The sequence below is a fragment of the Penicillium taxi genome (genome assembly GCF_028828555.1).
Source record: "Penicillium taxi strain IBT 34144 chromosome Unknown utg000004l_segment0_segment0, whole genome shotgun sequence".
In the NCBI taxonomy this organism is placed as follows: domain Eukaryota; kingdom Fungi; phylum Ascomycota; class Eurotiomycetes; order Eurotiales; family Aspergillaceae; genus Penicillium; species Penicillium taxi.
Genome location: NW_026643206.1, coordinates 514,274 through 534,588, shown reverse-complemented (window position 1 = coordinate 534,588; position 20,315 = coordinate 514,274). Strand labels below are relative to the sequence as shown.

At 45.1% G+C, this 20,315-nt stretch overlaps 8 protein-coding genes across 8 annotated transcripts; 3 read left to right on the top strand and 5 right to left on the bottom strand.

The window, feature by feature from the left end:
• N7495_005111 (uncharacterized protein) lies at positions 1-524 on the bottom strand (the record flags this gene model as incomplete). The annotated part of the gene is given in 3 exon segments (XM_057207762.1): positions 1-109; positions 169-326; positions 342-524. The coding sequence occupies 3 exon segments, from the start codon at positions 522-524 to the stop codon at positions 1-3; spliced, it is 450 nt and encodes a 149-aa protein (XP_057061536.1).
• A 1,210-nt stretch (positions 525-1,734) lies between these two features.
• N7495_005110 (uncharacterized protein) lies at positions 1,735-2,220 on the bottom strand (the record flags this gene model as incomplete). The annotated part of the gene is made up of 1 exon (XM_057207761.1): positions 1,735-2,220. The coding sequence occupies one exon, from the start codon at positions 2,218-2,220 to the stop codon at positions 1,735-1,737; it is 486 nt and encodes a 161-aa protein (XP_057061535.1).
• Positions 2,221-4,324: 2,104 nt separating this feature from the next.
• Positions 4,325-7,636, bottom strand: N7495_005109 (uncharacterized protein; the record flags this gene model as incomplete). Its single annotated transcript, XM_057207760.1, has 1 exon — positions 4,325-7,636. The coding sequence occupies one exon, from the start codon at positions 7,634-7,636 to the stop codon at positions 4,325-4,327; it is 3,312 nt and encodes a 1,103-aa protein (XP_057061534.1).
• Positions 7,637-8,063: 427 nt separating this feature from the next.
• On the top strand, positions 8,064-9,326 carry N7495_005108 (uncharacterized protein; the record flags this gene model as incomplete). Its single annotated transcript, XM_057207759.1, has 2 exons — positions 8,064-8,230; positions 8,318-9,326. The coding sequence occupies 2 exons, from the start codon at positions 8,064-8,066 to the stop codon at positions 9,324-9,326; spliced, it is 1,176 nt and encodes a 391-aa protein (XP_057061533.1).
• Positions 9,327-9,589: 263 nt separating this feature from the next.
• Positions 9,590-11,722, bottom strand: N7495_005107 (putative CorA family metal ion transporter; the record flags this gene model as incomplete). Its single annotated transcript, XM_057207758.1, has 5 exons — positions 9,590-9,683; positions 9,744-9,797; positions 9,855-9,907; positions 9,959-10,032; positions 10,096-11,722. 5 exons carry the CDS (start codon positions 11,720-11,722, stop codon positions 9,590-9,592), a joined length of 1,902 nt encoding a protein of 633 aa, XP_057061532.1.
• Positions 11,723-13,493: 1,771 nt separating this feature from the next.
• Positions 13,494-14,412, bottom strand: N7495_005106 (uncharacterized protein; the record flags this gene model as incomplete). Its single annotated transcript, XM_057207757.1, has 3 exons — positions 13,494-13,665; positions 13,727-13,843; positions 13,946-14,412. 3 exons carry the CDS (start codon positions 14,410-14,412, stop codon positions 13,494-13,496), a joined length of 756 nt encoding a protein of 251 aa, XP_057061531.1.
• A 1,226-nt stretch (positions 14,413-15,638) lies between these two features.
• Positions 15,639-17,143, top strand: N7495_005105 (cytochrome P450; the record flags this gene model as incomplete). Its single annotated transcript, XM_057207756.1, has 2 exons — positions 15,639-16,564; positions 16,618-17,143. The coding sequence occupies 2 exons, from the start codon at positions 15,639-15,641 to the stop codon at positions 17,141-17,143; spliced, it is 1,452 nt and encodes a 483-aa protein (XP_057061530.1).
• A 1,245-nt stretch (positions 17,144-18,388) lies between these two features.
• Positions 18,389-19,819, top strand: N7495_005104 (uncharacterized protein; the record flags this gene model as incomplete). Its single annotated transcript, XM_057207755.1, has 2 exons — positions 18,389-18,525; positions 18,613-19,819. The coding sequence occupies 2 exons, from the start codon at positions 18,389-18,391 to the stop codon at positions 19,817-19,819; spliced, it is 1,344 nt and encodes a 447-aa protein (XP_057061529.1).
• Positions 19,820-20,315: the final 496 nt, after the last annotated feature.

Here is a 20,315-nt window from a genome sequence, read left to right as displayed (position 1 = left end):
CTATGGAAGATCCTTTGACAGGAAGTCGCGGAGCCACATCCGAGCGAGATTTCCTCTACCTTGCCACGATCCATACGCATGTCCATCTAGTCCGGCAATGGCAATAATGCTATATTGCATTATCAGTCAGTATTGATCTTTGGATATAGATAACGGCACACTTCTTACTCTGCAACTACTGGCTCATTTTCGCCAGGCGTGTAGAGCTCTGTAAATCCAAAGAAGTGGCCGTCAATGTTAATGTCATCGTCTCCCATCTCGACCTGCCAGCCTCCAAGAGGGTTGTCTTTCAGCTCATGGAGGAACTGAGGCACGCCACCGCGACACTACAACGGTGCCACCCTTTGCTTATCATTTTCATAGAATGAAGGTACTATTGTGATCTCGGCCTTGATATGCGATCTCTCGTCGTCTGTGAAGCTGTCGTTGAGTGCCTCTTGTAATGCGGTCTTAAGGTCCCCATCGGGCAGTTCCCTCGACAGACCTGTCACCCGGAAGACGTGCGACTTTTTCTGGCTTGCCATCGTGATTTATCCTCAATGAATGGTGTATTAGATGAGAGTGGAGAGTGCGTCGTTTGTTGATGGATGCCTTCCAGTGAGGCTGAATCCACAACAGGTGCGGGGTATTGAGCGTGCATTTCCAGTCATTGCTACTATCATTTCGTAGATACTACTATATACTGTAATAAATACAACTTCTTGAAGTCTTCTTCCTAAATCATACATTCATGGAGAAAACGCTTCACCGCCACATAACTACTATATCAGTTGTAACGGGTTAAGCCCGATAGAATGCCTAGTCTCCTTCAGAGACTATACTCTTGGCTCCTATGCGGAGCCGGAGTTCCCCATTAGAGCATCCCAACCCCAGGATCAGCTGGGGAACTGTGTATCCAAATACGGTAAGCGTATCTCTTATTCTCGCTGAGAGTACCACTAGACCCAAATACCGTGATCCCTCTGAGGTATGAGGGGAAGATCATTGTTATGGCAATCGTTGCGAGATATACATCACACTATATTCGTAGCTTTGCTTGGTCTACATTCAGATCTGTATGCTGTGTTTTACGGATATCATGAGTCTTGACGCAGTATATCAAGGTGGCTATACATACCTTATGTACGCACTTAATTGCGAAAAGATACCACGGTTTCTGAACTACTGACACATAGTTTTTTAAGCCACAACGGTAAGAAAACTACTGGCAGGCTCTATGACTACAGTCTCAAAACTATTGGTAGGTATCAAAACTACTAGAAGTATCAAAATCCAACAGCTCTATAATTTCTCGCGGCTGTTTTTAGATCAATCTCCGTGAAAACTGCTCCAATTTTGGAACTAAAGCCGAAAATGGCCTAAGCCTTTAGAGATGTGTCCCCTACACTAAATAATTTGTCGATGTGGAAGAAGACAGCATACCATTACTTGGAAAATGACACTCATTTCTAGGGTTTTGATTAAGAGAAACGTAACCTTAATGGAAAGTGACCTTTTCTATGATGACTGCATTCCGGCGTAAGGAAGGAGCTCTTGAAAGAATACTTGGCTTATTAGCATGGTCTTGAAATTCGTTCGATTAGAGCTCACTTTTTCTCAATCAGACTGATTTCATCGAGTGAACCCTGCACTGCGACCTGTGTTTTCCACCAATTGATCACATAAACTATCCATCTCAGTTTGCATGTATGCAGTAGAGCCATGACATAGTTGGCTTTTCTCGAAATCAATCAGTTACGCCTTATCGTCTTGAATAATGAAATTATATCTGTTGGCGTCGCCATGGAGGATGCCAATGTTATGTAGGCGCTGAAGGGCAGATTGATAAGACGAAAGATCCTTGATATTTGCTTCAAGCCCCTCAAGCTTCTCTAACATGAAGCCGATTACACGGCCATGCTCGTGGACATGGCCAATGAATCGTGGGGCAATACCTCTATATTCCAGGCTTTTATAAACGAGGGTCTCCTGTGATAGACGAGGTAGTTCCCACTCGAACCGTGCAACTTTGACAATAACAACCGGCGAGCTCATAGTAACGAGGGGCTCGTTACCGGAGTAAGTTGCTTCGTACGTAGTAGCGGTGAACTGCTTTATTCTTTCTAACTCGAGACAATCAACCAACACAGGATGCCAAAGGTGTGTTATAACAATAAGGTTTCTCTGCTGTAATACCATTGCGACTTCACCGCTCGACTGATCTCGATTGACGTACGCCATATTCCAGGTGTGTCTTCAGGAAATTCGGGCAACGAGTTGAGGGGCATGGAAAGCATTGACCGTTCGAATGTACCCGCGCTGATGATTATACATCCGGCCCGATTTTGGACTAAAATCCATATTCGCTGTCATCCCTACTCGATACCTCCATCGAAAGTATCTTGGGAGGAGAAGACATGTGACTCATCTGGGCAAAGGCAAAAAAGAGTGTGAATCTGGAAGCGGCAGCCAATACAGGAAGATTGGGAAGAATATATCTTCAATGGTCACGAAAGAGTGAATAGACCTGATCGAGAAGGTCAAAGTAGCCCTCAAGTCATGTAAATGTAATTGCGTACGAAATTTTGCGAGCTGGAAAAGCCTAGCCTGGCAGAAGGAAATGTGTCAAAGGAAGATTGCCGATTTTTTTCCAATATAAGCACTTGTGGATCCTCTAATCTCGATGATACATGTAAGTGGCAATCTCATTTGAATATTAGCAAAGTGCGATACCTGTGATGTGATATATTTGATGCGATTTGCTTTGCACACTACCAGCCAATTAATGATATTATTGAATTGTGGTAGGCGGCTTAAGCGTCCGATATCAACTCGCGTTGGCGGCAAAATAGCAATTTAATGGACCGCACCAGTTGTACATAAACAAAGTTCTGCAAGTTCGCAAGTAGAGCACAGCAGAGATTATCCTGCTGATTTTCCATTACTGCCTCTCAGGCTGACCCTTTCACCCCCGACATTTTCCAAGAATAAAGCACATCTGGTTTATTTCCATTTCTTGGTAAGTGTGTTCCTAATTTATCTATCGCTGGAAACTTACGTGTAATGGCCATAATTGATATGGCCCTTATGTCTAACGTTTTCCAGGTGTCCCAATGTGCACTTCTTATTACATACACTATACCTGTGGGTGCAAGAAAGAGATGGAGTTCGTCCGTATGGATTTACTTATGTCAACTTATTGATTTTCAATATCTTCTATCAGAAACCACCCCCGCTTTTAAGATTTCTCCACTTGGAGATGGATCTCGGCCCGAGCCGACGGAGTAAATTGTGGAGGTCGTTCTAGGTCGTTCTAAGTTCAATCTAGTTAGGGCTAAGTGCTCGGGGAAACGGTTGCGTTAGACGGCATTATTGGACAGTGAATACATTCTAGATCAATCATATGAAATAGGGCAAATAAGTTGCCCTTCTACTGTACTTGTTTTGAGGGTGAAAACTGATAAGTAGCATAGATCCAGCCTTGAGAGTTCCTCAAGATTGATACATTTGTACTCTGTGCACGATTCCTGTACGATTCATTCCCGATTCATTATTTTCTCAATACTTTAACAACCCGGGTTCGACAAGTTTTAAGTCTACACTTACGAAACTGATTTGAGCAAAGTTAATCTTATTTTATTAAATCTTTTACTTAGAAGATTTGCCCAGCATACTCAACACATCTGACGGTTCGTAGAATTGAAGCCGCATTCCAGACCAGCTCAGGATCATCATCTGCGCCATTTACTCGCCGTGGCACCGATATGCAACACGTGGCTCGAAGACCACAAGGTAGCCCGTTCGATCTCACGAATGGAGTAGTTTAAAGCGTTCTTTTTTTGATCCCGAATGCGTTGTTTCTAGTAATCAAAATTTGATATTGTTTTGTTCACTTCCGGCGATGAAATTAATAATTCGACGATCAAAAAATTTCTATCTATGAGGTGGTTGCATATTGCACTTGCTGGTTTAATTATTTAAGGTGGGTGATGAAGTAGAATCTTAATTGATTGGCTTGATACCACCATGGACGAATTTGTCGAAGTATACTTATCACTGGCTGAACATACGGGTGACTTAACCAGACAGGGAAGAATGTCCAATTCAAGATAGAAACTATCATCCAGCATCTGGCGAAGAGAATTTCGCTGGTAAGACAAGGAAGATTCAATGGCATATCGTCGAATAAACTACGCACTGCGCTAATCAAATAAAGAAGAGTACGATCGTATTTGTGGTATTCGGAGTGGTGAAAATGATTTCGATCCATGCTGTATTTATAGGCGCTAGAAAGGGGTATTTAGAGTGAATAGTAAAACAACGCCAAACCGTATGATTTCTGTCTTTACTCAAAGAGCATTTTCAGCTCTTCAGTACGCTGTTTTTTTCTATCTTCCTCCGGGTCTTCACCACCGACACGTAAACCAAGTGAACCAGCGATATTCATCTTGCGGTCTTGCACACGAAGCATACGGCCTTCAATAGAGTCCTTGATTATGAACCGTGTTACGGAAACCTCACGTGTTTGACCCATTCGATGAACACGGTCAATTGCCTGTGCCTCGATGGCGAAGCTCCACCAGGGATCCATTATGAAGACATTGTTTGCAGTTGTGAGATTGAGCCCTACCCCGCCAGCACGGAGGGAGATGATGAGAACGACTGGCGAGGTAGTAGACGTCTTTGAAGCTGATGGCTTGCGAGGGCTTCCGTCCTCGTCGTTGATATCCTCCTCCTCATATGTCTCTTTGGTGAATTCTGTCAAGACAGCCGCACGGGCCTTTTGAGGCATGCTTCCGTCAAGGCGTAGAAAGGAGATTCCCAATTTGGAGAGTTGATCACCAATGAGATCCAGAAACGAGGTGAATTGGGAGAAAACAACAGACTTTGAATTTGTTGGGAGGCGAGACAAGTGGTTTATGAGTGCATGGATTTTGGCAGAGGTATGCGCGGATGGGGAGAGGGGATTGATGCGACGTAGAGAAATGCGTGGGGCCGGCTGCGAGCTATTGGGGATTTCCACAGAGACAATGGTGTTGTCTTTGGGTAAAGGGGTTGACGCGGGGTGTCGGATAACTTCGAAGATATTTTTTGATTCAATCGGCGCTCGACATGAGAAACAACGTGCGGGAGCGCCCTTGGCCGTTTCATGGCGAATGACATCCTCAAGACATTTCTTGCAGGCACTATGCCAGCAAGCTGTGACCGCTGGATTTATCATTGGTTCTTCACAGCAGATGGGACACTCGCCACTAGATTCCGTCTGGATTTGGCGAAGTGCATGCGTTGTGAATACCGCAGACTGATTTTGTGACTCACTCTTTTCCGTCATGGTTGTGAATTGGTTAATGAGCTCCTGAAGATCCATGTTATCTTTCATTTCGTTTGCTGCATCTGCAATAAGAGCTGCATTTTCTTCATCGGACACAATGACTTTATTTCGAGTAAGAATGGGATGGCAACATGTCTGGCGAAGACGTAGAATCTGAGCAAAGATGGTGGTGTAGGACTTGAGAAGCGTTCCAGCCGTGACGTTGTCATCATAAGTTCGCCTAGCACGGGTGTAAATTAGGTCGTAAATTTCTCGTTCTTTTTCTGGGAGTTCAATTTCCTCAATAGTGATTGTTCGTGGAGGTAACGGCACCAAGGGCTCTCCATCGGGGGTTTTCATAGTCTTCGTTCTCCTCAGAACAAGTGGTTCAAGAACACTCTGTACCACATTCAAAGCGCGGGCATATTCTTTCGACTCGAAGGGCACGGTGATAAAGGTTTTCCAAAACGAAAAATTGCTCCAAGGTTCAACCTTCAGGAATCGCACCAAGCTGAACAGGTCCTCTAGTCGATTAACAATGGGTGTGCCGGTGAGAACCCAGCGATGGGTGGCCTTGAGTTCGTAGCAGGCTCTCGCCGATTTTGACCGCCGATTTTTGATCAAATGGGCCTCATCTAGAATGATACGGAAAAAGTCTATTGAAAACAAGCCGTCATGCGTTCTGGAGGACTGAGATTGGAGTGAACGAAACTCTGACAGCACAACGCCATAGCTGGTGACAATCACATGTGGAGCCGTTGCATGGTTTGCTGCTGAGCAAAGATGTCGAAGATCCACAAATTTGTCATTCCCATAGTACATGCGCACTCTCATGGACCCCGGCTCTGAAGCCTTGAGAGCTTCGCTTTCCCATTGAGAAAGAAGTGATGTTGGAGCAACAACCAGAGTAGTGTAGGGTGCATATATTGTACCAAACGAATTAGGTAGTTGGAAAAGACTATTGATGGGACTTGCACCATTCAATGAGTCAAGACCAGGCTCGATCCTATGTGAATGTACGAGACTAAGCATCTCAATAGTTTTGCCCAGTCCCATCTCATCAGCTAGAATCCCTCCGAGACAATGTTGTTCTTGAACGGGGAATTCAATGCTCAGATCCCCAGAGTATGGATTGACATAGAAATTTTCCATACCCTCAACTGTAACATCTTCGTTGTCGGGGCCCAAGGCTGGAAAAGTGTACTCTTCCCACAAAGGGTTCATTGACCGTTCTCGAGCTTGCTTATTATCCTTCTCCTTCGCCATCATCCAATAAAGCGCTTGCCTTTGGTACTTGCGCAGGTCCATCTTGAAGCTGGGAGCGGGATCGGCTTGGGGCATGTTGAAATCAAATGACTGAGCTTTGTGGTAGAGAGTATCGAGCTGGTCCGCTTCCAGTTCCGGCGTATCATCTTCAGGGTCGTTGTCTCCTTGAGATGGCTTGATCTTTTCTTTCTTCACGCCATCATACTGTTCAGCCATCTCAGCAGCTCGGAGAATTCCATCTCTCTTGTGCTTCTCCGTAGTGGGATTGGTCGTCGTCGGCCTGAGATCAATTGCATCGAAAAGCTTGATAAGGCCTACTTGGCGGAGTCGTAAATTCCTCTCTTCACTACTTTCTTTTGCATCAAAAATTCCGGTGTCCCTGTTGTCGTCCATACTTGACCCTGTAAACAACCCCTGTCGGAAAGCATCACTTTTCATGAAACATGTGATTTGCAAACAAATTGTATCGTTGATACGGATTTTATCATCGACGAACACACAAACGCCCAAAAAAGAGCAAATGTTTTGGTCAATCAGAGTAGATATCCACTCAGCAACCTCGTGAGGTATTCGTCCGATTTCCTGGCCTTTCATGTTGGTGAATCGTGTCAGGACGTCTGCCTTCTGACTTCCACGACCGCGCTTGGTAGTGAGCTTCGTACGCTCGATTACGACGGCGTCTCCGTGCTTAAGCAAGCCTGATCCACTCCGGGTTGCCCAACCATCCACGCCGAAGGATCCAATATATCTCAGTCTCGGTTTGATCTTTCTTTTGGGATTCGTGAGACTACTGGCGCTAAAAGAGTCTTGGGACGAGTGAATATGGCATGGCTTAGTCACAAGTGCACTTCTGAAGGCAGGTTTGTTCCAAGACCCATCAAAGTATATGTTGACTGCTCGTTCGAGGTTGTTGGAGGCAGCGGCCTGGATGGTTTTGATCGAATCGGCAGGCAGTTCTTCACCTATGATACTAATGAATTGGTTGACATCGAATGTACCGGAGGACTCAGCGACCGGGGTATCGTCAGTGGTCGATGACATCTCTCGGCAGGTGGTTTCTTTTCGGCAAGGACCTGACATTGACAGTCTGCCCATAAATTGTTTTTCAGAGGTATCTCCAGTAGCAAGATCTAACATATCATGTCAGTCAGAGTAGCGTCAAGCAATGGATCGTCGATACAACTTACCATAAGGTTCCTCGAGGTCCCCAGAGAAGTTGTCATCACAAACATTAACATCGGGATTTTGACGTTGCCTTTTTGGAGGCGGTTCTCCCTCATATTTATTCATAATGACAGTTAGAATATGAAGCTGATGAGAAAAGGAAAAAACTCCACAAGTTCGAATCCCGAAGTGGGGACGCGTGCAAACGCGAGGCAATACGCGAAGTGATGGGTCAATTAAGCTCAAGACAGGTTCTTGACCGCCAAGATGTGTGGAGCTACATTTTCATCATCAACATTTCCATTGGTCTTGGGTGTTGGCAATCAATTTCCACCTTTCACGAATGTCATTATATATGGAAGCTGCTCGGTTTTGCCGATTGAAGAAAACATGTTTTCCCTCGACCTTCCGGCAACCGAAAAGAGCATTCTCTCGATCCCAGGCAGTCTTTACGCTGCCCACCGCGGAAGAGATTCAAGGCGCCCATAAATACTGCGTTTCTCTACTCACGTATGCAACTCTGTCGCCTTCTCGGCTTTCTCAGTCAACTATAGACCAACCTTCCGACTTCAAAAACTAATTACCCCACCAAAATAGAAAATATGACCGTCCTTCTTATACGCTGAGTAGCTTCATTCCAGCGCACGCCCGCACTTTCTATATCGCCCTGCGCGCATTGAACGTTTCCCTCTCCATGATTCCCGAAACAACATCCTCTCCTACAATTGGATTGATGCGCCTACAATTCTGGCGAGATTCTGTGACGAAAATCTTGGCTGGCGCGCCGCCCAAAGAACCTGTCGCGATCCTGCTTGCCTCGTCTATATCTGATCTCAATGAGCGCACACAAGGCCGCGCAAGAATCAGCAAGCACTGGCTTATGAGACTGATTAGTGCGCGAGAACAAACACTCACAAATGACCCTTACCCCGACCTTGCGGCGCTGGAGTCTTATGCCGAAAACACCTATTCGACTCTGATGTATCTTACCCTGGCCGCACTTCCAATGACATCTGTCACTGCCGATCATGTCGCGTCACATATTGGGAAGGCTGTGGGAATTGCCGCTGTACTGCGTGGCTTGCCGTTGGTTGCTTTTCCAATGTCGCAGCCCCAGACGCCTCATGGCGGTGGCGCCGCGAGCCTCGGGCTTAGTGGCGGGGCGAAGCAAGGTGCGGTGATGCTGCCGCTGGACATCATGGCGCAGGCTGGAGTTAAAGAGGAGGAGGTACTTCGGCGCGGAGCTGACGCCGAGGGTCTTCGCGATGCTGTTTTCACCGTTGCTACTCGATCAAGTGACCATTTGATTACCGCTGAGCAAATGCTGAACAATATCAAAGCCGGTGAAGATGTCGGGCATGAGTTCGAGCACGAGGGTGAAGAGGGTCATAAATACGATACCTCGGCTCTTGTTGGTAGCCAAAATGAGTCGCCTCTGGAGGAGATTAACAGAGCTTTTGGAGTCTTCATGCCTGCGGTTGGCACGCGTTTGTGGCTTGACAAGTTGCAAAAGTGTGATTTCGATGTTTTCCAACCGGAATTGTTGCGGTCAGATTGGAAGTTACCTTGGAAATCCTTTACGGCGTTTCAACGGAAGAATATTTGAGTAATACAGACGGAGTCGTGTATAATAAACATGTAATATATGGATGCAAGAGCAATGTACGGATTACAGTACTGTTGAACCTGGTAACCCTTCCATTGACAATGATCTGTCATGAGTATCTATCCAAGCTGCGCTATAACGTCAAAAACTCGAAGTTATGCCTCTGGCTGCCCTGGTGCCTTTCAAGACAAACTAAGCATATCAACTCACACAAGTGGACTACACTCATGTTTTATTGGCCGACAAATGCCGTGAGCAACACATCACACGTGCTTCCTCACTCGTCGTTGCTTTCTCGAGCTAACTATAAGCCGTTTCTGGGCAAGCATAACAGCGTATCGCTGAATTTTGTCACGCCTTTGAATGAGAAGTTAGCATTGACTCTGGCCAAAAGGGTGGAATTGAAAAGAAACTCACATCAGGTACAAGGTGGTAACGACAACGAAGGGAACTGCAATCTTCCAAAAATATCTAACGAGAAAATCAGCTGATTTCATTATGGTTTAATTCACTTTCAGGAGGACCCACGAGTCACTGTGATTTATACCAGCAAAATCCGTGAAATTCATTCCGAAATACCCCTTGAGCATGTATTAGCAGGCTGTATGTCAATAGAAAAAAACATTACATACCGTCAAAAAAGTCATCGGGAGATAAAGACAGGTAACAATAGTCAACTGCTTCATGCTTTCGTTCTGGTAGGCGCCTGAATATTTTTAAAAAGAAGGAAATTAGCCTCGTGCCTGTGAAATATTGCTATGGAACTCACCGATGGTATTGAAAATGAGATCAATCATGTTATCGGCATTGCGTCTCATCTGATCGTATCCTTCTACAATGGTGATACAATGATCCAAAGCATCTCCTAAATAGGTATGACACATATAGCTGATAGTAACACTCGACCCTCCAAGGCTTTTTAGATTTGGTGTAATAACTCCAATATGAGGATCTCCAGGCGTAGAGGAAGGACTGAGTGGACCACCACGCAAAGCTGCAAGACCTGGCGTGCCAATCGGTTCGGACCGATGGTCACGGAGAGCATTGATCACAGCTACCAAGGGCTGCATGGAGTTACGAAGAACAGCAATCTCAGAAGTGAGAATATACAAGCTCTTCGATTGGTCAATATCTGGATCTGTTAAAACATCCAGTTCTAGGTCACCAATTGCATCTTGATAAGCCATTGTGACAGGGATCGCAAGGTCAACAATTGCATCAAGTATGGCCTGCAGGAGCATACTTGCATCGCATGACTGTCTAAGGATTGTTTCAGGCGAACTGAGTCGCCGAACAATGGGAGCCTCGATATCATCGGCACTGGTCTCAAAAAAAGACGTCACAGTATTATCGGCATGGAGGAAGATGGAAACCTGCTCCAACGTCACGCATAATCCTTTTGGAGCAAGCACAGCATGGCGTTCCATGAATTCAATGCGATCCTCGTTCCGACCCCCACGATAGCGCTGAAGTGTCGGGGCTGTAGCCCCCGAAGCATTGACTATGTCTCCAAACTGGTTTGAATCGTTCGAAATAACTCCACGTCCTCCGGGACGAACGCTGGATCCAACGGGCGCTTTTTCTTTGCGGTTTGAAGGTGCTTGTCTTTTTGATGGAAGCATGTCCTTCAGTGCCTCTAGGATAACATTGCGCTTGGTGGCACGTTTCAGAGATATTGAGCTGATACTACTCGCGCTCGAGCTTTTTCTGTCTTTGTCATCTCGCTGATTTGAATTATCATCTTCATCCTCAGAATCACTCAAATCTTCTCGCAGTTTCACCAACTTCTGTAGAGTCAGGGCAATAAAAGCATGGTCTGAGTACCAATCGGCCTTTGTGCGATTTGTCGAGTGTACCACATCCTCAACGGCCAGTCGATGGAGCTTCTTGTGGTTTCCAAGAATTTTGATCACATCCCAGCTCAGCCCATTGACATTTATCCAGCGACATTGTACCCAGGATTCCCGCTTCCGTGCAAGAAACGGCTCGAGTGTGTCATTATCCAATACATATTGTCGCATTTCATTCTGAGAAAAGTCCACCACTGTGATACTGCAATCTCTCTGGAGATCGCCAGGAACATTCGAAGACCATTCCGAGGTATAGGCGGGTAGTGGCTTGGTCGGATCGATACCAGGTTCGGTTCCTGGTTGCCAGTTGATGTCGGCGAGGAAGCCGTCAGGACGATAGGAGATAGCAGTATTTCGCCGGTTTCGCGGCCTCATAGTGTCAGCGGAGTCGACCCTTGTTGTGCTAGTGAACGCGTCTGTAATAGGGCCTTCCATGGCAGTCGGAGAGACTTGGGAGCTTATAGAGTGGCGGGCGGCCTCAATGTCCACATCAGTCGAATCTATGTGTACTGCACGCTGCGCATAGTCAATTGAGTGAACGCTCATGATGGATGGTTCGGCTGATTGACGCCGTATCCTTTAAGCTGAGTATTGTCCATCCGTTGGCCTCGGAAATTGAGATAAGAGGAAGCAGTAGGAATGATAAGAAAGTAGATGACGCAACTGCACGACGCTAGGGGGTGGGCTGATCTGCCTTGACTCAGGCGTTCAGGTCATTTCCATGAGTATAAATGTAAGATTGCAATCAAGGAAGAAGGAGAATTAAGTATTGAGACTCGAGAGGAATAGTCAACGAAGGTAGGAAGGTACGATTTCCAAGTTTTGATGAGCGGAATCAATGTCCGTGCGTTGAACCTCGGCTCTAATATCTACTCCCCAGTTCCATCTTCCTCTCTCAAGTTTCAAACTTGGAGACCAAGTACTAGTTCCAACAATTCATTATCTGACCGGTATCTTTGCCTTAGCCTATATCAAGTCAAAGAATACAATCAAAACTGGCATAATCAATCAGAATCTCATCTACCAGGGCTGGCTTTGCGACTGCCAGCCCGGTGCCTGGGTGGTATATTTGACAAATCTTGCAATAGTCGATCAAATCACGATCTTCGCGCTTGATAGACTCGAGGAACTCCAGCTCCAGGATTTGTGCTCACTTCAACAAAGTACAAGCCCTCTATCATGATTCTGTTTACATACATATGCCACCATGATATAGCCAGTCTCCGCTGTAGAAGTACTTCTAATTTCCCTTGTCCTCGAACTAGACCTCGCCGTCTCTCGCGAACTATTTCTGCAATCGCCATGTAATTTTCAATCCATAGGTATAAAGTTTGGACTGTTTTTGGGAAATTTGAGGAAATCACCATAAAATAGCTTGACGAGTGGCTATATTAGCCGTGATAACTATCCAAGCAATATCAACTCTCATTTTACTACCCACTGAAAGGCAATCACAGAGTGAGAAAGACCATACTAGGATGAAACCTAGGTAGAAGTAGTCCCAATCCAAACTCACGAGGCTCCAAGGCCAATTCCGCATATCAACATCTAAAAGCCGAATTTTGGTGAAGTTTGGCTTGATCGGTATTGCGGTAAAAGATAAATCGGAAACAAGAGACGCTTGGTCCATATATATTGGAATAGTACAGTAAATGTGGATTATAACGAGGAGCACCTCTCCTAGTGGTATGTGAAAAGCGTATGTTCAGTTACTGTCTCTACGGATAAGTCCATATTTGATTGCGAAACAGCATATGAGTTCCATGAATTCGTAGCGACAACCGCGATCTAATTTGATTACGGTTGATCCACAAATCATCAATGTAAGTATCTTTTGAACGACTCGGTTCTGGTAAAGAAATGCCAATAAGCCGCTGTCAATAAGTAAGTTGGTGGGATCATCCACTTTGATAACTGGTGCAATGTGATTATAGCTGAAGTTTTATCTTTCAAAAAGTTCAAGACTGTGAGTGGCTATACTTATACTTGTCAATAAATTCCGATCCTACTTGGAAGCAGGCCTAGATCAAGCGTCAATTAATGCCGGAGGCGCCCACTCCTCTTCTATTACTTGCAGTGGTGCACTTAGTCAGACAACACCAGTTCTAGTTAGTCGAGTTATACCCAGGTACCAAGATGGAGCAGTTTTCTATCTAGAGCCTGAAAAACATAGGGTCTGATATGTTTGAGTAGGTAAAGATAGAGAAAACGGGCAGCGATCAGTATCTACATCTCAAACAAAGTCTCACTTAAATGGGTGGCCATGATTTTCTAAAAGTTTATGGATCGAAGCCCCATAGTGCCAGTCTCTATGTATCTACCAAGGCTCCTCGTTGCCGTCAAACTTGAACAGCTTTCCACTATGAGTTTGCAGCGCGGACGCGTCAATGACCTTCAATATTCCATCAGCACTGTCTTCTACAGTAACAAAGGCTTTCTCGAACCCAAAGGCTTCGGCACCTCGGTTGCCGATTTCAGTCTCAACCCAGCTATTTCTGCGATCAGTCTACCGTGTAGAAAATCTCGAGGGATCTAATCTATTGAACATACCCTGGTTCAATTATGAAAGCATTCAACCAAGAATCTTCAGTGGAGATTGCTTTAGTGTACCAATGCTGAACACCTTTAGTGGGAGCGTACGCAGCGTTATGAAATGGGATGAAGTTCCTAAGAAGGGTTAGTATGTACGTTCAGGCCCAGGTCTAGATACTGTCAAGGTCAAAATACATACTATCAAAAATGTTAGCATATAACCTTTTTCAAATAAACAGAATGACTAGACTGACCGTCATGAAAGCTGAGCTAGATCCGATTGTTATCCACTTAGGGGCCTGTGCCTCCTTGAGGATGGGTTGGAAAGCCTGGTAGAGACGGAGAAAGCCAAACACATTGACGTCGATGTGCTTTTGGATATGATCCACCTCAACTTCAGACACCTTAGGAAAAGAAAGAGCAATACCAGCGTTGGCGACCAGGATGTCGATGTGGGTAATACCCTTGGAGGCTAGCTCTTTGACTGCCGCAGCGGGGTCATTCGGAGAAAGATAGTCGATTTTGATGATCTCTAAATAAGTGCCCTTAGCTTTTGGCAGATCAGTCAAAGCTTTTGAGGTTGGGTGGTTTGGGTCACGGGTTGCAGCTATCACGGTATAGTTGGGCTTCTTCAGATATAATTCCAGGATACCTTTTCCGATGCCGCGATTGGCACCGGTGACAATGACAAAGGTAGAAGCCATCTAAAAGCTATTATTGACAGAAAATAAGTTTATACAAGTGTCACAGTAATGTAAAGCCAAGACACTATACTCGTGGGTGAGATAGAGCGGCAGCAAGACTCGGAATATTAGGACGCATAAACCACGAATAATACTTCCAAGGTTCCAGGGCTATATATTTCCCTTGGATAATCAGGAAGACAACTCGCTGAGCTCATTGGTCATCATGACAAATTGCTAACAGGGAAATATCATTCTTTGATTGCCACGAGAGTCGGGCAACGGGTTGATATTCACCCGACTCTATAAGATCAACCAAAAGTTGGGACTTGTGAATATCGCTGCGCTGTTATTTTTTCATTAATTCTTCCATGCCTTGAGACTTGAAGTGGCTTCATGAGAGGTCGGCAATTACGGCTTCAAAGGAAACTCCAAATAATTATGAGTGTTTGTATTGATACCATAGCAACTTACTACAGGTCTCGAAATAAGTAACATAAGCATCCCAATTCTAAGCTATCGGAATTAAGTGCGGAAATCAAATTCCGTCAATTCACACTATTATCCCGAGTTTAGTTAGTAGCTAAAAACCAGTAGTAGTTCTTCATAGGTTAAAATATGTAGTAAACCGACCTTCCTTATACTCATACTTTCTAATGCTATGATCTCCTCAATATACCTAGGAATACGTTCAATCAAATGCTAGACTTGCTCTTGAAATATCTCATTCCATGCTATATACTACGCAGTAAAAGCCTTCTATATTAATTTAGGTCATTCTTGAGCGAACGGCGGAAGTTTTGGTAAAAGAATAGTCTTTTAGTAGTGGTACTAATCAATTCCAACTCGAGTGCTTCACAATACCTTCCCGTTTAAGGTATTTTTTCTCCAAGTAGGCTTTTTACCCATAGGTTGCCTTCAAAGATTCATCCTACCTCTAGATGTCTCTAGAACGGCACTTTCTGCCTCCGCTTTTTCCCTATCAGCAAGGGGATCGGGCTATTGGAAGGCGCCAATCACCGAGAAATTTTCGCTGAGCTAAGCGATTTGGCTTACGTCGTCGTTTGGCCGTATTATCTCTCAAACCAGCGTCAGTCCACCGAGCCGGAAATTTGACGTGTTGAATGTGGGTCGAGTGTTTAGAAAATACCAAGTTCACCTACTCATCTCCACTCCAGCTGTCTAGGTCCTATATATTGCAAATATCCCGATTCAAGAAACTGTGACTTAAGTAAAAAGCACATAACATGTCACTCCTACTTGGCTTCATCTTGCTGCCTCTAGCCGCTCTGGGCGCTTTAGTTTTGAAGGGCTTCTACAGACTTTATCTACATCCACTTTCTCGTATTCCAGGACCAAATATCGCAGCTTTCACTTCACTATGGTTGGCATACCACACCTACATTGGCGATGAATGCACCGTGATATTTGATCTCCACCGAAAATATGGCCCGGTTCTTCGCGTTGCTCCAAACGACATTGATATTGCCGCGGGAGATGCCATAGAGCCAATTTACCTCGCTCGTGGTGGCTTTCCCAAGTCACTCGCATACAAAAAGTTCAACATTGAAGGTCACAGTACAATTTTCTCCACACTGACACTCCCAGAGCGGGCAGCGAGAGCCAAATCTGTTGCTCCTCTATTTTCAACTACTTCCCTTCGGCAGTCTGAAAAAGTCTTATCGCCGGTCTTTGATGATTTCGTGAGACGTCTTCGACGGGAAGCTAAAAATGGCAAGCCTGTCAATGTTCTGAATGTGTCTCGCTGCATGGCAATTGATGCTATAAGTGCATACTTATTTCAGCATCAGTACGGAGCCCTTAACGAGGACTCTGATGTGATGTCCGCCTCACCATTTGTCGATGCCTATGTTGGCGTCGGCGCATTCTTCAATTTGATGCCAGGAAGAATGGGTGACATTCTGATGATGGCTATTGAACGATTCAGAGCAACAGAACTCACGGAAATAGCGTTTTCACTCATTGACAGCTACACAAGTCAGCTTATCAAAGTAGCAACGCCGAAATCTGGTAGCTATCAGAGCCGCCTCTTGGAAAAACAGTCAGCCATACAGTCTCAGATTGAATTGAAGGACATCTGCTTTGCAGGAACAGACTCTACCAGTATGAATACTGCTACCACGATGTGGTACTTAGCCAAGTATCCCGAAACGTATGTCTCACAGCTTACCTTTACATGAAATTGGATCTATAACATAATTCTAGATATGATCGACTTCGACAAGAGATCCAGACTTCAGTCTCCAAAGGGGAAGATCCCGCCCAATGCAACTACCTCCGTGGGGTAATTCGAGAAGGGCTTCGCTTATCCTGGGCCAATCCTATTCGGCTCCCGCGGGTTGTTCCAGCAGTGGGGTGGAACTATCACCAATACTACTTCCCGGCCGGAACGAATGTCGGTGTCGCATCGTTCCAACTACACCAAGATGAAGCAGTCTTTCCGAATCCCTTGCGTTTTGACCCTGGGCGCTGGTTAAATCCTACAGATGATATGCTGAATCATTTTTTTGCATTCGGGAAGGGTACTCGAGCATGTATTGCGCAGAACCTTGGTTTTCTGGAGGTGACTACCGCAATCCTTAAAGTGGCTGAGGCAGATTTGCTTCGTGGATCCAGAGTGATTGATCAAGAAAAGATTCAAATCAAAGAATGGTTCAATTCTAGGGTGGAAGGGGAGAAAATACTGATACAACTGAGGCCAGACGTGGCTGGGTCTTCAAGTCTTGCATAAGATAGGTCGTTTAAAAAGACCGTTCTGGAAGGAAGCTTTAAGAATATTCAAGCTCTTCAAAGTAAATTAGACTTCCACGGCTAATCCTTATTTCAATATCCCGAATATTGCAAGGTTTACTCAGTAGATCTCTCGCTTCACGCCCCGCTCCACCGCACGTACCTATGCAAGCTCTATGCATACCCAATATTACATAGTATAAGCCCTCATCTTGACGATCATTATCTGAGCACTCTTTAGTCCAGTGAGCTTCTACTTATATGAAATATACTTCTAGAACTGGAATCTTGGCGGTTTTTATACATGAATGAATTTTAATCCCAAGCCATGGAAGCCTCGGAACTCAGCTGGAAATTGAATTTCTCTGCACTTGAAGTGCGAATTTCATTTCGCCCAGATCAAGGCAGTTACATGTGAATGTTTGTGAATATCTGGCTCCAAGTACTCCTTTTAATCTTAGATAGCCAATAGGGATTGATCCCTGGATCGAGAGGGTTGGACATCAGAAATTGACATATCAGATGCATAACATCCCTTCCAGCCTAACCGCTCATATATCAGCTATACTTTTGTTACCAACTTGGAATTGATCTGTTCAAAAAAATCTCAATCCATTCACGTGAACTGTACCAGTACCTCATCTAAACTGTTCATAGACTCGGTTGTTTACGGCCTAGTTCTCAATCCTTGGGCGCCACGTTTGCTTCTAGAGGGGCCGATCCTGCATGAAGCGGTGAGCACACACTATCAGTCCTTCTATAGCCATTAGCGGACTGTACTCTGAGCATTAGGATCTATGTCGTTGAGCAGCACGCGCAATACCGGCAATTCTCTAATTATCAATTGAACTGACCCAACATACTCACAGCTCATACAAAGAATATATGAACCAGTTGCTGGAATCGAAGGGTAGAAACAATCAATAGTTGTTTTTTGCTTTGGAAACTGATTAAGGTGGGACGTGAACGGCTCAGGTTTCGAGGGTCACTGCGCAGGTTACACAAATGCATGCCCCTCACGATTCAGTCTTGGAATAGACTGCAGGATGCATGTGTCCATTCTAAGATGTCCAGTTGTTGGGTGGCTGAAAACAAGTTGTCGCGTAAATTAGTGCGTTGTATATCTCATTGGAAGACCCACCAGTCCACAAGCTCCTATCAAAGTACCAGTCAGTCAGGTTATGCATATTTCCCCCTCGCTTCATTAGAAATCTGAGATCGGAGCCTAGCTGGTTTACCTGTCATCATGGTCTGGGACTACTATAATGGCAAGATTTTATTCATCACTGGCGGGACAGGATTTGTAGGGACCACCCTCATATACCGACTTTTGACCAAGTCTACTCCAAAGCATATCTATGTACTTTCTCGAGGCGGCTATGTGTGAGTGCTCTCCATAATACTCAAGCAGAGGATATTCATTATCAGCCATCGTGGAGAATCATCCCTTATTCTAACATTTTCATTTAGAAAGGCAAGGGCAAAATGGCTGGCCATGCTACCAACTGCATTTGCCGACGTTCTTCTCAAAAGCGACTGCATGACTATTCTCGATGGCGAATTAGGAGATACGGCAACAATGAATCTCTCTAATGACGAGCTCCAGATGCTGAAACGAAAAGTTCATGTTATCATTCATGCTGCAGCCTCAATTGAGCTGAAGAACTCGCTCCGAGAACTGTCTTACACAGTCCTCGCGCCAACTTTGTGCTTGATACAGTACGCTCTCAAGTTCGTCAATCTTGAGCGCTTTGTCTTCCTCTCCACCGCCTATGCCAATGCTCATTTATGGAACACGAGTAAATGCATTGATGTTGCAGTGGAGGAGAAAGTATACCCGCTCGACGGTGCGACAAGCCCATATAAGAATGCCATGGATGTGTGGAGCGAGGTGCTGAAGACAGGCTCATCGGATGAGTATGATGCTCATGATTTTCCTTGGCCATACGCTTATTCCAAGCACCTGGCTGAAAGACTCATTCTGTTGAAGGCTGCCCAGAAAAGTGCTCTGGATAAAATTTTGATCCTTCGCCCTTCCGTTGTCGGCCCAGCTGATGAATTTCCGTACCCGGGATTTGCAACTTCCCACTCAACCCCGTCTACAGTCTGTGCAGCTGCTTATGCGCTGCATCCCGGCCGGAAGATTCACCTTTCAACCCGTGTTGCAAATCCTAGCGAGGAAGCCACTATCGATGAAGTTCCTGTCGATGTGGTTGCCGATCGGCTGCTCGTGCATGTGGCCATGGGCACAAGTGGTTGTGTTCATGCAGTAAGTGGAGAGAAAGGTCGACTTCGCATGCAAGACTGGTGGCATGCATTCAAAAGTGAGCGCCTCCTGCCTTGGAGTGTCAAGCCAGTCTGGTCATCTGATAGTTGGCACTCTCCGAAACTCCACATCACTGCTCAGATGTTCAAGATTATTGGGACTTCATTTGCCTTTTCAGAGAAAAGAACTGAGGAATTGGCAGATAAGCTGAGTGAAGAAGAGACAGAACATCTGAAACTGTTTGCTGATCGCTCAAAGCCATACTCTCACACCTTGGTTCATCGAAGGCACCATATCACCCTCGTGGCGCGACAGATCGCAAAGAAAAAGAAATTGCCAGCATGTCTAGTGAGGTTGCTGTGTCGGAATGGAAAACCCCCGATTTATCTGAATGAGAAAGTCAAGCGATAAATTTGGAGTTCGCTTTGAATGAGGATTGTTGTGAATCTCATTTTCGGGATATTTGGTTTTCTTCCTATGCCTGTGCACAATTTCCGAACTGATATTCCATACTCAATGGTAACAAGAAACAACAATATATAAACGTAAATATTGGGATTATAGAGCTTATCATGCTCAGGTTACCTGGTCACGCTCGATACATCCATATCTCAGAGGGTAGTATCCAGATCACATTGATATGCCAAATATCAAAATAATTACATCCAGCCTTGGAGGGGTAGTCTGAGTATATCAATATAGGCGTCATATCAATTATCGTATCCTTATTTCCCAAGATCCAAGCTTGCCTTCTAAGGGTTGACTGGTCTTCCAAAATGATACTTAGTGCTGACTAGGTAGCCTTGGAAGTCTATTTTCCTAGTTTCTTTACATAAGGCCTATTCACGTATAAGTAGCCAACGGGTATGACTAGCAATCTTTCATTCTGGAAATGCGTTGTCTAATC